The sequence below is a fragment of the Moschus berezovskii genome, chromosome 24 (assembly GCF_049115385.1).
Source record: "Moschus berezovskii isolate FMDL1 chromosome 24, NW_MosBer_1.0, whole genome shotgun sequence".
NCBI lineage: Eukaryota > Metazoa > Chordata > Mammalia > Artiodactyla > Moschidae > Moschus > Moschus berezovskii.
In genome coordinates, this window is record NC_142483.1 from 46,547,858 (window position 1) to 46,560,505 (window position 12,648).

The 12,648-nt window shown below is 48.1% G+C and overlaps 1 protein-coding gene across 2 annotated transcripts; it reads right to left on the reverse strand.

Moving 5' to 3' along the window:
• Nucleotides 1-719: 719 nt before the first annotated feature.
• On the reverse strand, nt 720-7,862 carry LOC129548095 (atypical chemokine receptor 2). 2 transcript variants are annotated; one of them, XM_088831607.1, is made up of 2 exons: nt 7,776-7,862; nt 720-1,951 (listed from the first exon to the last, which is right to left on the reverse strand). In XM_088831607.1, the coding sequence occupies exon 2, from the start codon at nt 1,920-1,922 to the stop codon at nt 792-794; it is 1,131 nt and encodes a 376-aa protein (XP_088687733.1). In that variant the 5' UTR covers nt 1,923-1,951; nt 7,776-7,862; the 3' UTR covers nt 720-791. The 2 variants fall into 2 exon arrangements, with proteins under 2 accessions (XP_088687733.1, XP_088687734.1); XM_088831608.1 differs by having other exon boundaries at nt 720-2,936; nt 7,776-7,861.
• Between the last annotated feature and the right edge of the window lie 4,786 nt (nt 7,863-12,648).

Here is a 12,648-nt window from a genome sequence, read left to right on the forward strand (position 1 = left end):
GCATGCAGGGAGAGAATTCAGGAAAGACCAGCTCAGAGGGTGGGGTGGGCCTCTGCTCCACTGCACAGTGTGGGATGCCTTTGGGCTTAAACCTTCAGGCCCTGCAGCCACAAGACCAAGTCAGGGCTTTATCCAGAGCCTTGAATTCCACGAGGCTGTTTTCTCAAGGATTCCATGGGATTAAATGTGGTACAGCTATTATAGCAGCTAACACCATGGACGCCTGACAGTGTGCTGGGCGCAGGAACAAGGAGCTTCACATACATTAACTCATTTAATCCTAATATTTACCTTATAGAAATTAAACATGATTATTAGTCCCGTTTTATAGCTGTGAATACCGAGGCACAGAGATTAGGGAGCTGACCCAAGAGCAAGTGAGTAGCACAGCAGAAACTAAAATCCAAAATTCATGCCTGTCTTTTTTTGGACCACGCAGCATGGCTTAGCTCCCTGACCAGGGCTGAACCCATGCCCTTGGCAGTGAAGGTGCAGTGTCTTAACCACTGGACTGTCAGAGAATTCGCCAGAGTCCTTATTTCTAAAAGCCAAAATTACATTCCCTCTCAAAGAAAATAACAAGTGAGTTGTAGTCCCACCCACCCCCAACTTCATCATCAAGTTTTATGTGTGTTTCTGTACATACTAACCTCATAAAGAATTTTTGAGACAAGCACTATTATTATTTTCATTTTACAAATGATGAACTGAGGCTCAGGGAGGGGGAGTAACAATCGCAAAGACACACAGCAAGTATACTGCAGGATTAGGAATCAAGTCCCAGCAGTCCGCTACAGACCTAGAGCCTTGTCGGGGGAGCTCTCAGCCCGCCTCTTGCCGAGGTCACTCATGCCCATTACATCTTCCTGGGCAGTGAGCATGCTACTCTCAGAACAGCTGGACGGCAGGGCCTGCTGCCTTCTGAGCACAGTGGCCAGCAAAGCCTTGAGGCACTGGCGGAAGCGGTGGCTGGAGAAGGCGTAGAGGACGGGCGTGAAGCAGCAGTGCAGGAAGGCGATGCTCTCTGTCACCTGCAGCGCATAGTCCAGGCGCTGGCTGACCCTGCAGTCCCCAAAGACGTGCAGGTCCAGCAGCGAGTGCAGAAACAAGGTGAGATTGTAGGGGAACCACAGCACAAAGAAGGCCACCACCAGTGCTACGGCCATTCTCAGGGCCCGGCCCTGGCCTGGGGGCCTCAGACTCACCAGCACAGAGCCAATGCGGGAGTAGAAGAAGATCATGGCCAGGAGCGGGAGGAGAAACCCCAGGAGGTTCTGCTGGAAGCGGAGGAAGAGCTTCCAGATGGTCCCGTGTCCCCCAAAATCCGCATAGCAGTCCCACACACCCGGCGAGCTTTCGTGCGTCCTCACAAAAACCATGTCAGGAATGGAGACCGCCAGGGCCACAGCCCACACAGTGGCGGCAAGCAGCAGGCTCTTGGCTCGGGTCCTCAGTCGGTGGTAGGGCCGAGCGCAGACGATCTCCAGGTACTTGTCCAGGCTCATGCAGCTGATGAAGAAGATGCCACTGTAGAAGTTCATGGTATAAAGGGTGCTCACCGCCTTGCATAAGACGCTCCCAAAGACCCAATGCCATGCCACAGAGATGCCCCAGAAGGGCAGCGTCACCACAAACAGGAGGTTGGAGATGGCCAGGTTCAGCAGATAGATCTCAGTCATCCGTCTTCGAGGCACAAACCAGAGCAAGACCGCTAGGAGGAGGAGGTTTCCAACCAGGCCCAGCACAAAGATCAGGCTGTAGAAGAGAGGCAGAAAGACTCTGCCAAATGACAGCACCTCGTCCTTCCTGCACAGCATGAAGATCATGTCCTCCAGGTAGTATTCATAGTCATAGAAGGAGCTGCTGTTCTCAGAACTGACCACCTGGGTGGTGCGTGGCAGAGGGGAGGCGGTGGAGGCCATGGTGGGAGGATGCACCCAGTCCTGGAGCTCTGTGGGCCAGAGAGCAGTGTGAGCCACAGGAGACGGATCCAGGACATCCCGCCCTCTCCAAACCCACTGGAGCCCCTTTTCTGGGGTGTCCAATAGACTCTCCACATTTACACCGGTACCTGTAGGCTAGCGACTAGGAGTACAAGTACGGGCAGCCTATGGCTACCCTGTGATAGTGAGGTCATCTTGGGTAGGTGACATAACCTCAGGTGTTCTCACAGTATTCACTTCTTTATTGTGTCCCTCATCATTCATAAAGACTGAGAAAGTCATCTGTGTCTTCTTTATTACTGAGGGATACCAATTCATCTGGGCTTCCCAGGTGGCACAAGTGGTAAAGAACCCACCTGCCAATACAGGTAGATGTAAGAGATGCGAGTTCGATCCCTGGGTTGGGACGATCCCCTGGAGGAGGGCACAGCAATATTCTTGCCTGGAGAATCTCATGGACAGAGAAGCCTGGCAGCTTGCAGGGGTGCACAGAGTCAGACACAACTGAAGCGACTCAGCACACACCAGTTCACCTATTTATTGTGTCTGTGTACCCTTCCTCATGTGTAGCTTAAAATTATTCTTGTGTGACTTATAATTTTGTTTTCACTTTAAGGTCATGCTATATGGCGTGGGAAATCTCAGTTCCTTGACCAGAGACTGAACCCACACCCTTGTAGTAGAAGCACAGAGTCTTAACCGCTGGACTACTGGGGAAGTCTCAAATTTTTTTTAAAAGAGCTTCTCTTCAGTGGGGCTTGCTTCTTCTGTAAATAGCTGGTGTGCTCACTTTGGCTTTGAGTTCTCTTTACTTCTGTCACGTGAGGATTTCCCTTGCTTTGGTTATTTTAAAAGTATTTTTGGAATAACAAGATGGCAGAGAAGTAGGTGGACGTGGAATACATCTCTCTCCACGGATTCATCAGGAATACACCTTCAGACACAACAGATCTTGCAGAACACCAGCTGAGAGCGGGTAGGAGTACCTGACCACTGGAAAATAATATATAGAACCATGAAAACTCAGTAAGATGAAAGTAGTAAGGGGGAAAAGAGGAGAGTGAGCAGGACTGGACCTGCACCTGGGGGGTGGGAGAGCTGAAATAGGGTCAGAGCCTCACATCCAGGCAACTGTTTAGGACAGAGAAGCATTTGAGGCTGTTGGAAAGTGAAGCAGCTGAGTTGTGTGACAGTGTGAATGGAATGAGAATTACACAGACAATCCTTGCTGTAGCCATACACACCCTGGACAGTGACGCAAGTCCCCTAGAAAATACAGGAGATGGGAGTTGGAACGTAGAGATTGTGAAGCAATCCCAAAGCGAGGTCTGCTGTTGACTGCAGGGAGACGGACCAAGGTGGCGTGAGGGAGGAGATCTCAAGGGGAAATCCCTGTGGAGGAAAACCAGGCAACCTTGGAGGCAAGGTGAAACTGCAGAGTCATGTGCAGGAGGTGGAGCCAACGCTGTAGTCTTTCTCTCCCCACGCGCCAGCACTGACAGCTAAACAACAGAGAAGCTCCAAAGAGGCTGGCCCTTTAAGTGCTGATGCACCAAGCAACAGAGAAGGACCAGCCAAAGAGGCTCTCTGATCGCCTGCTGCCAGAGGCTAGAAAAAGACTCTGTGAGGGCCAGAGCTCTAGGAGGCCTTCTGGGTCTTCACAGAACTGATCAACTTCAGCTTCCTCACCATCAATGGTTGGGGCATAGACTTGGATTACTGTGATTTGCCTTGGAAACGAACAGAGATCATTCTGTCATTTTTGAGACTGCACCCAGGTACTGCATTTTGGACTCTTTTGTTAACTATGAGGGCTACTCCATTTCTCCTATGGGATTCTTGCCCACAGTAGTAGATATAATGGTTATATGAATTAAATTCACCCATTCCCATCCATTTTAGTCACAGATTGCTAAGATGTCGATGTTTACTCTTGCCATCTCTTGCTTGACCATGTCCAATTTACCTTGATTCATGGACCTAACATTCCAGGTTCCCATGCAATACTGTTCTTTACACCATCGGATTTTACTTTCATCATCAGACACATCCACAACCAAGCTTCGGTTTCAGCTTTGGCCCAGCCGCTTCATTCTTTCTGGAGCTATTAGTAGTTGTTCTCCACTCTTCCCCAGCAGCATATTGGACACCTTCCGATCTGGGGCGGGGGCTCATCTTTTGGGGTCATATCTTTCTGCCTTCTAAACATTTCATGGAGTTCTCGTGGCTAGTATACTGGAGTGGTTTGCCATTCCCTCCTCCAGCAGATCCCATTTTGTCAGAACTCTCCACTAGGACCCATCTGTCTTGGGTGGTCCTACATGGCATGGCTGATAGCTTCATTGAGTTATACAAGCCCCTGCACCATGACAAAGCAGTGATTCTTTAAGATCTAGAAGACCTTCGAACTAATACCAAAAAAAAGATGTCCTATTCAACAAAGGGGATTGGAATGCAAAAGTAGGATATCAAGAGATAATTAGAGTAACAGGCAAGTTTGACCTTAGAGAACAAAATGAAGCAGGGCAAAGGCTAACAGAATTCTGCCAAGAGAGTGCACTGGTCATAGCAGACACCCTTCTTCATCAACACAAGAGATGACTTTACACATGGATGTCACCAAATGGTCAATGCCAAAATCTCTTTTGGTATTTGGTCAAAATCAAAGAATGATTACATTCTCTGCAGCAGAAGATGGAGAAGCTCTGTACAGTCAGCAAAAACAAGACCTGGAGCTGACTGTGGCTCAGATCATCAGCTCCTCATAGCAAAATTCAGGCTTAAACTAAATAAAGCAGGGAAAACCACTAAGCCAGTCAGGTATGACTTAAATTCCCTATGAATATACAGTGGAGGTGACAGATTCAAAGTTTTAGATCTAGTAAACAAAGTGCCTGAAGAACTATGGACAGAGGTCCATAATATTGTACAGGAGGCAGTGAACAAAGCCATCCCAAAGAAAAAGAAATGCAAGAAGGCAAAGTGGTTGTCTGAGAAGGCCTTACAAATAGCTGACAAAAGAAGAGATGTGAAAAGCAAGAGAGAAAGGGAAAGGTACACCCAACTAAATGTAGAGTTCCAGAGAATAGGAAGGAGAGACAAGAAGGCCTTCTTCAATGATCAATGCAAAGAAATAGAGGAAAACAGCAGAAAGGATATGACTAGAGATCTCTTCAAGAAAATTGGAAATATCAAAGGAAAATTTCATCCAAAAATGGGCACAATAAATGGCAGAAACGGTAAAAAACCTAACAGAAGCAGAAAAGATCAAGAAGAAATGGAAAGAAGAGCTGTACAGAAAAGGTGTTGATGACCGGGATAACCACAGTGGAGTAGTCTCTCACTCAGAGCCAGACATTCTGGAGTATGAAATCAAGCGGGCCTCAGGAAGCACTGCTATCAATAAAGCTAGTGGAGGTGATGGAATTCCAGCAGAGCTATTTAAAATCCTAAAAGACGACGCTATCAAAGTGCTGCACTCAATATGTCAGCAAATTTGGAAAACCCAGCAGTGGCCACAGGACTGAAAAAGGTTAATCCTCATCCCAATTTCCAAGAAGGGCAGTATTAAAGAATATTCAAACCACTGGACAATTGCACTCATCTCCCATGCTAATAAGGTTATGCTCAAAATCCTCCGAGTTAGGCTATAATAGTATGTGAATCAAGAACTTCCAGATGTTCAAGCTGGGTTTAGAAAAGGCAGAGGAATCAGAGATCATATTGCCAATATTCTCTGGGTCATAGAGAAAGTAAGGGAATTCGAGAAAAACATCTATCTCTGTTTCATTGACTACGCTAAAGCCTTTGACTGTGTGGATCATAACAAACTGTGGAAAACTCTTGAAGAGATGGGAATACCAGACCATCTTACCTGTCTCCTGAGAAATCTGTATGCGGGTCAAAAAGCAACAGTTAGAACCCTGTATGGAACAACTGACTGGTTCAGGATTGAGAAAGGAATACAAGACTGTTTATTGTCACCCTGTTTATTTAACTTAAAATGCTGAGCACATCAGGTAACATTCCCAAGGACACATAGCAAGTGTACTGCAGGATTAGAAATCAAGTCCCGGCAGCTGGCTCTAGATCTGGAGCCTCAAACCATGCAGTGGGAACTGCTGGGAGCCCTCTCAGACACACAGAATTGACAGTTGCCCCCTGTATGGCCCCCCTTGAGAAGCATGGCATTTGGATTCACAGCAATGTATAAAACACAATGAAAACAATACAAACCAGTCCTGACAGTTATGGGAAGCTTTCTTATACCCTAATGCTTGCAGGTCTTCCTGGCTTCCCTGTGAGAAGGGGAGCAGGTATGCCCTCCCTGGTTTCACAGGAAGCCCAGGGCCATACCACAAGCCAGGCAGAGTTGACCCTAGAGCCCTGATCACTGAGTCCTGGACCACTGCACACACGATCCCTCTTTGCTTTTTTATTTTTTTATTTTTTTTTTTCCTCTTTGCTTTTTTAATATGCATTTTTTCTGATTACCAAAGTAATATATGTTCAATGTAAAATGTTAAAATAGAAGAAAAAATAGAAAAGAGACTAAAAATCTCTCCCTGCCCCCTCCAAAGTAACCCTTGGGAACATGCTGGTATATTTTTTCTTTTCCGTGCCCAGAGCCCCCATCTGCCGCACTGATCTTTCCTGGGTGTGTGAGTCACCTGCTGGCTTCCTGGCTGGAAGAGAGTGGCCTTGTCCAGTCCCCATGGAGTAGGGGGCCCACTGCAGCCACGTGATAGACATGCCGTCTCCTGTTCCCTGGGATCCGTGAGGCCCACCAACTCCCCACACTCCCTGGGACCCCACATTACTCAATGTTTCCTGGCTGTTATCAGGAAACAGGGATGTTTGTGACATTGATGAAATCACAACAACCCCTCCACCCAAAGTTTCCTTCAATTAATAAAAACTAGGTGATTGTAGAACCCGGCTCCTCAAGGAGCTGCTGCGGAAGATTTTCACATCTTTCTTGAATCATTTTTGCTCCCCACTCCTTTTTTTTTTTTTTTTTTGCTTCTCTTGTTGCCTGAACTTTCACCACTTGAGCTCCTTGTTTTCATTTCAGCATTATCCTGGGATCAAAATGAAACGCACACCCCACTGCCACTACCCCCAGGGAGAGAGGTATACTCAGCATGGTGCAGCATAGAGGGACAGACAGCTGGTTCACTTCACGGCTGAGCATCCCTGAGCGAATTACTTTACCTCTCTGAGCCTTAGTTTTCTCAACTCGGAAATGCTTCCCTGGTGGTGTTTCTATAATATTAATTAATAATTTAAAAAGTGCCAGCATATGACTATTGGTTTCCCCTCCAGGCCCTAAAATGACACTTGGCTCAGTTGGGATGGATAAAAGGATATCCTGGGACTGTTTGGGACAGATGGAGGGGTTGAGATCTTGTCAGGTTTTGGGGATAAAAAGAGGATGTGGGCTTTTAAGAAGAGAGTGTGGATGCGTGCTGGGAACCTCAGCCCTGGGAGTGGGGCCCCTTAAAGGCTATCTCATCTGTCTCCATCACAGTACAGCCCAGAGAGCAGAGGGAACATCTGAGGTTACCCAGTCTCGTCTGATACCAACCCTCAGGGATTTCCCAAACCCACAAGAGCCAGAGTCAAGGGCCTAAGGGGCCAGCAGGCCACCTTCCTCCCCGGCTGCCTGGGCCACTGCTCCAACAGCTGTCCCTAGAAAGAGAGTGCCATGCTCATCCTACTTAGCTTCTCTCCCCCTACACTTGTCCCTTCTCCTGGCCACGGGATCTGGTCTCTCCCTGTGGCCACTACAATGGGCCCACCCACCCCATTCCCAGAATGGCTGAAACCTACCAGAGCCAGACCCACTTGCCTAGGGACGTCCACCTCGCAACCAGGAGGAGAGCAGCAGCGTCTGTGTCCCTCTTCCTCAGGGAAGCATGGAGGGAGTGACTCTTCTTTAAAAGCTCTTCCCCTCCCCAGACAGCTTCCTGCCCGCATCCTCTTTGCATATCCCTTGTGCCTGCCCCAGCCCCACCTCAGCTGCATACTGAACTCATTGAAAGAACACCACCCCCAAAGATACACTAATTATTTTAGAAAACATGTGTCCCCAATCACACTTCTCTGGAACCATTCTCCTGCGGCTGGAGCCAAGGACACGAAACGCCTCAGTCCAGGCTTCCAGGCTTTCACTTACTCTTGTCCCCTATCTTAAGCAGCCTTCCCAGTCTCCGCACAATCAGAGCTGTGTCTGGCTCACCCATAGAGACATCGATTCTCTCATCTACTAGACTTTTCAGAGCAGCTTCCCTCTTTCCCCTTCCCTGCTCCCCCCGCCAGTCCCATCACAGCACGAATCTCTTCAGAGCTAGCTGTCTGTTCACACGTCTGCTCAAGGACCATATGTGACCCACCAGGCTGAGCCCAGGGCCAGGCAAGAGCAGACTGAATGAACAACACATGTGTTGAACACACTGCCCGTCATGCGCTCGGCAGTATGAGGGTACCTCTCCGCCAGGATGTCTCAGCTACCTTCATCTCCAACCCCACTGCCAGCCTGACACACAGCAGATGCTTGGTGAATGCTCACTGCCCCTATCTGAACTGAGCAGTTAACAGAATAATGGCAGGCGGTTATAGGCACTGGCGATAGGGTCACACAGAGCTGGGCTTGAATCTGGCTATGCACGTGCTGTGTGACCTAGAGAATGTAGCCTCACCTCTCTGAGCCTTGGTTTTCAGATCTTTTTGGGGAGGTGGGGTTGGTGTCTCCCTCAGACAGGCATGAGAACTAAATGTCCCCAGAGAGGTGGACAAAGACAGACACTTGCCTTTCTCTGGGGTCCACAGGCCACAGGAGGCCAAGCCTGTGATGGGTTCCACCCCCAACAGCGGGGAACAAGGGACCTTCCTCGTGAGTGGGTTTCCAAGTCTCTCTGGGGCAAATGTTAATTACCAATAGGGAGAATAAGGCCACAGAGTCCTGGTTCCATCTAGGGGAAGAGCTAAGTTCTACAACTTGGGCTTCTTCCTCACCACCCCTTTTTTAATTTTTTTTAATTAAATTTATTTTAATTTTTTAATTTAAAATAATTTTTAGACTTGCAAAAATTGTGCATAGAATTCTTGTTAATATATTACATAATCATAACACAATGATCTAAACCATGACATTGACACCGACATAATATCATTAACTGGACTTCCCTAGTAGCTCAGTGTAAAGAATCCACCTGCCAATACAAGAGACATGGGTTCAGTCCCTGGGTCAGGAAGATCCCCTGGAGAAGTAAATGGCAACCCACTCCAGTATTCTTGCCTGGAGAATCCCATGGACATAGGAGCCTGTAAGGCTACAGTCCAAGGGGTCACAAAAGAGTCAGAGTCAGACACGACTTAGTGACTAAACAACAATAATACCTCAGCTAATCCACAGATCTACTCGAATGTCACCAACTGCCCCACTAGTGTCCTCTCTGGTCCCGGATCCTAAGCAGAACCCCATCCTGCATTTGGTGGTTGTGCCTCCGTGGTCTCCATTCTGGGACAGTTCCTCAGCCTTGCTTTGTCTTTCATGACAAACCATGTCTTTCATGCTTTGTCTTTCATCATTTTGAACAGAACTGTAGAATGAACCTAAATTTTGGTTTGATGCTTCTTCACGATTAGATTGAGGCTATGCATTTTGGGTAGGAACATGTGTGCCAGAGAAGTGATGTGTCCTTCTCACTACATGATACCAGAGGTAACTGATTTCAATATGGCTCATTAATGACCATGCTAACTTTGATCACTGGGTAAGCTGGCTTCTGCCAGGTTTTTCCTCAGCAAAATTACTAATTAACCCTTTGTAATTAATAAGCATCTTGTGGGGAGGTATTTTGAAACTATGTAAATATCCTGTATCTTCTTATACTTTCATTATTAATTTGAGCACCCATTGAATGATGCTTTCTGACAACAATTATTTCTGTGGTGTTTGCCAAACGGTGATTTTCTATTTCCATCATTCTTTCTACATTTATTAACTGGAATTTTACCATTAAGAGTTGGTCCTTTGTCCTACTTATTTATATATATCAGTAGAGACTCATGAGTACTACTTTCATTTCATTTTTGATGTTCAAATCATCTCATGCTCTTTTGAAATATTTCAACCCATCTGCTTCCTGCTGACTTGATTTCCTAGCCACAGTCCATCATGGTGGGCAGGGCAGGATACTGGGGCAGCTGTCTTTGCATGAGTGGCCAGGTTTCCCTAAAATTCACTCAGGCATCTTCCCAGTAAGAGCTGGGCCTTTTCCTGGAATAGGCAGGTTCCAGTCAGAGGAAGTCAGTCATGGGCTCCAATGCCAGGAAGGGCTGACCAGGTAGGTCCACATCCTTCCACTGCTTTCCAGTCCATCACCCTGCTCTCCACCACAATCCTGACCTGGCCCATGGCAGTACCAGCCAACCTCACGCCCTGAGCTTTTCATTCTTGACTCCCCTTTCTCTGCTCTGCTGCAGGGACAGTTGCTGAGAAGCCCAGGTGGCAGACACCTGGGCAACATTTACCCAGATTCATAAAGAGGAACTGCGCTCCACCCAAGAGATAGCTGCCAGCTGTCCTCCACCAGCTCCAAGGGCAGCCAAGGCAGCGAGTACAGCGCACTGCAGCAAGAGAAACTGGCCAGGGAGCAGCGGGACTGGCCCGTGCCCAAGGGAGCTGAGGGAGACGAGGGCTCTGAACTCATTCTCTTTGTTCTCTTTAATAAGACTGTCTGAAGGAGTGCAGAAGGAGTGGACTCAGTCTCTGAAGCCAGACAACCAGGATGCTCACAGGCCTCTCCCACAGGGCACAGTGCCCTTGGACCACAGGTCTGTGACTTGACAATCTTTACTATTCCAACATACTCCTAACTCACTGAACACTAACTACAGTGAAAAGTGGCATCGCATTTTCAAAACACCTGCTTCTCTCTTCAGCCGAGCACGGAGTGTAACTCTGCCAAGCTTCTGCCTGCAGCCTGTCCTCCATGAAGACCTGTCTCCCCTGCCACGAGCCTCCCCAAGTCCCTCCAACCCACCCTGATGCCTGGCTCTGAGCCTCTGCACGCAGAGTACCCAGCGCTACCCACACTACACAGGAACGGGAGAGGCAGCCGGTTAACTTGTTGATGGAGTCTAGCCAAACTTGACAAAGTGGATTTTAGAGAAAGGAGCCCTGGTTTGGCCCAGCCTCAGCTTCTGTCTCACTCGCTGTCTCTCTTTCTCCGTTTCTCTGTAATCTTTGGGCAAGGCTCACCCCATTCTGGGCTGGGCCCAAGAGAGCATTGGTCTAGTCCAACTCCAGGGTTTTAGAGTTGGAAATCCTAAAGCACAGACTTGCTGCCCAATTCAGAAGTTCTCCAGGTGCCTATTTCGAGTCACTGATTAAATGTTGTGACAAATCTCAGAGCAGCTTCTTTCTACTATGCTCCACTGATGGCCCAGCAGGAGAGAAATGATGTTTATCTCACCTCTTCCATTTCCTCTTTCTGCACCTTCCGGCCCCCTCCAGCCACCCCAGACATGTGTTGTTTCCCCTTCCATACATCTGCCCAGGGCCTGGTGCTCAGGGCCTCGTGAGGGGCCTGATTTCAGTTAAGGTGGGAGGGGGTATATAATCTTCTCACCACTCAGCAGCCCCTTGCCAGGGTACAAACATACCTGTTTGAAATCAACCTATTTATTCCTTTATCACAATACCTTCAACCACACATTCCATGTTAATGCAGTGGTTCTCCACGTGCCTTCTCTGTGGGTTGGGCCAAGCTGAGGTTTTCACACCCATTTTGCAGAAGTGGCTGCCAAGGCTCAGGGAGGGAAAGTCACTTGCCCAGAAACCTGCAGTTGATGGGCGCCCCTGGACTTTCTGATTCCCACTTGAGTGCTCTCTTGCCCACAATGTATGTGAATACTCTGTTTAATTCTTTGCTTCTTCCTTCTCCCTCCCTTCCAACTCAGACCTAATTAGCTATTCTAGGACAGAAATTATTTCTTACTCATCTGCGAATCCCTCACAGAAAAGCCGAGCGAGGGCTTCACATGAAGTAGAACTGTAATACAAGTGTACTAGGTGAACAGATGCTTCCCAGGTGACATTAGTGGTAAAGTAAAGAACCTGCCTGCCAATGCAGGAGACGTAAGAGACGCGAGTTCTATCCCTGGGTCGGGAAGATCCCCTGGAGGAGGGCATGGCAACCCACTTCAGCATCCTTGCCTAGAGAATTTCATGGACAGAGCCTGGTGGGCTACAGTCCATGGGGTCACACAGAGTCAGACATGACTGAAGTGACCTAGCAGGCAGCACATGCTTTGATGTAGGAAGCTTCCCAGAATGACTTAAATCCACCCCCTGGGGCTTCTCTGGAGAGTGGTTATAGAAGGTCGGTCAGGTCTGATGACATCTATGCTCCACCAGCTAGGTTACCCTGTTGTTGGCTCTGGGACTTTGCCCATGATGGCATGACTGACACCCAGACAGAGTGAGGTCAGGGTCAGCAACCAGCAGCAGCTGCACACATCCTCGGGTTCCAAGCAAAGATGACATCGCGCAGGGCTTGAAAACTGGTGCTCACAGCAAAGACCAAAAGTAGGTAGGAGGCAAGGATGGGCTGAGGTGCCAGCTTTCTGTGGCAAGTTCATTTCTGTGGAATTATTTTCTTTCAAACATTTTTACAGTCTTGGAAACTGTGAAAGC

What these genes read in the sequence shown, in the direction of transcription:
- LOC129548095 (XM_088831607.1), bottom strand. Translation starts at nt 1,922, where the DNA reads ATGGCCTCCACCGCCTCCCCTCTGCCACGCACCACCCAGGTGGTCAGT.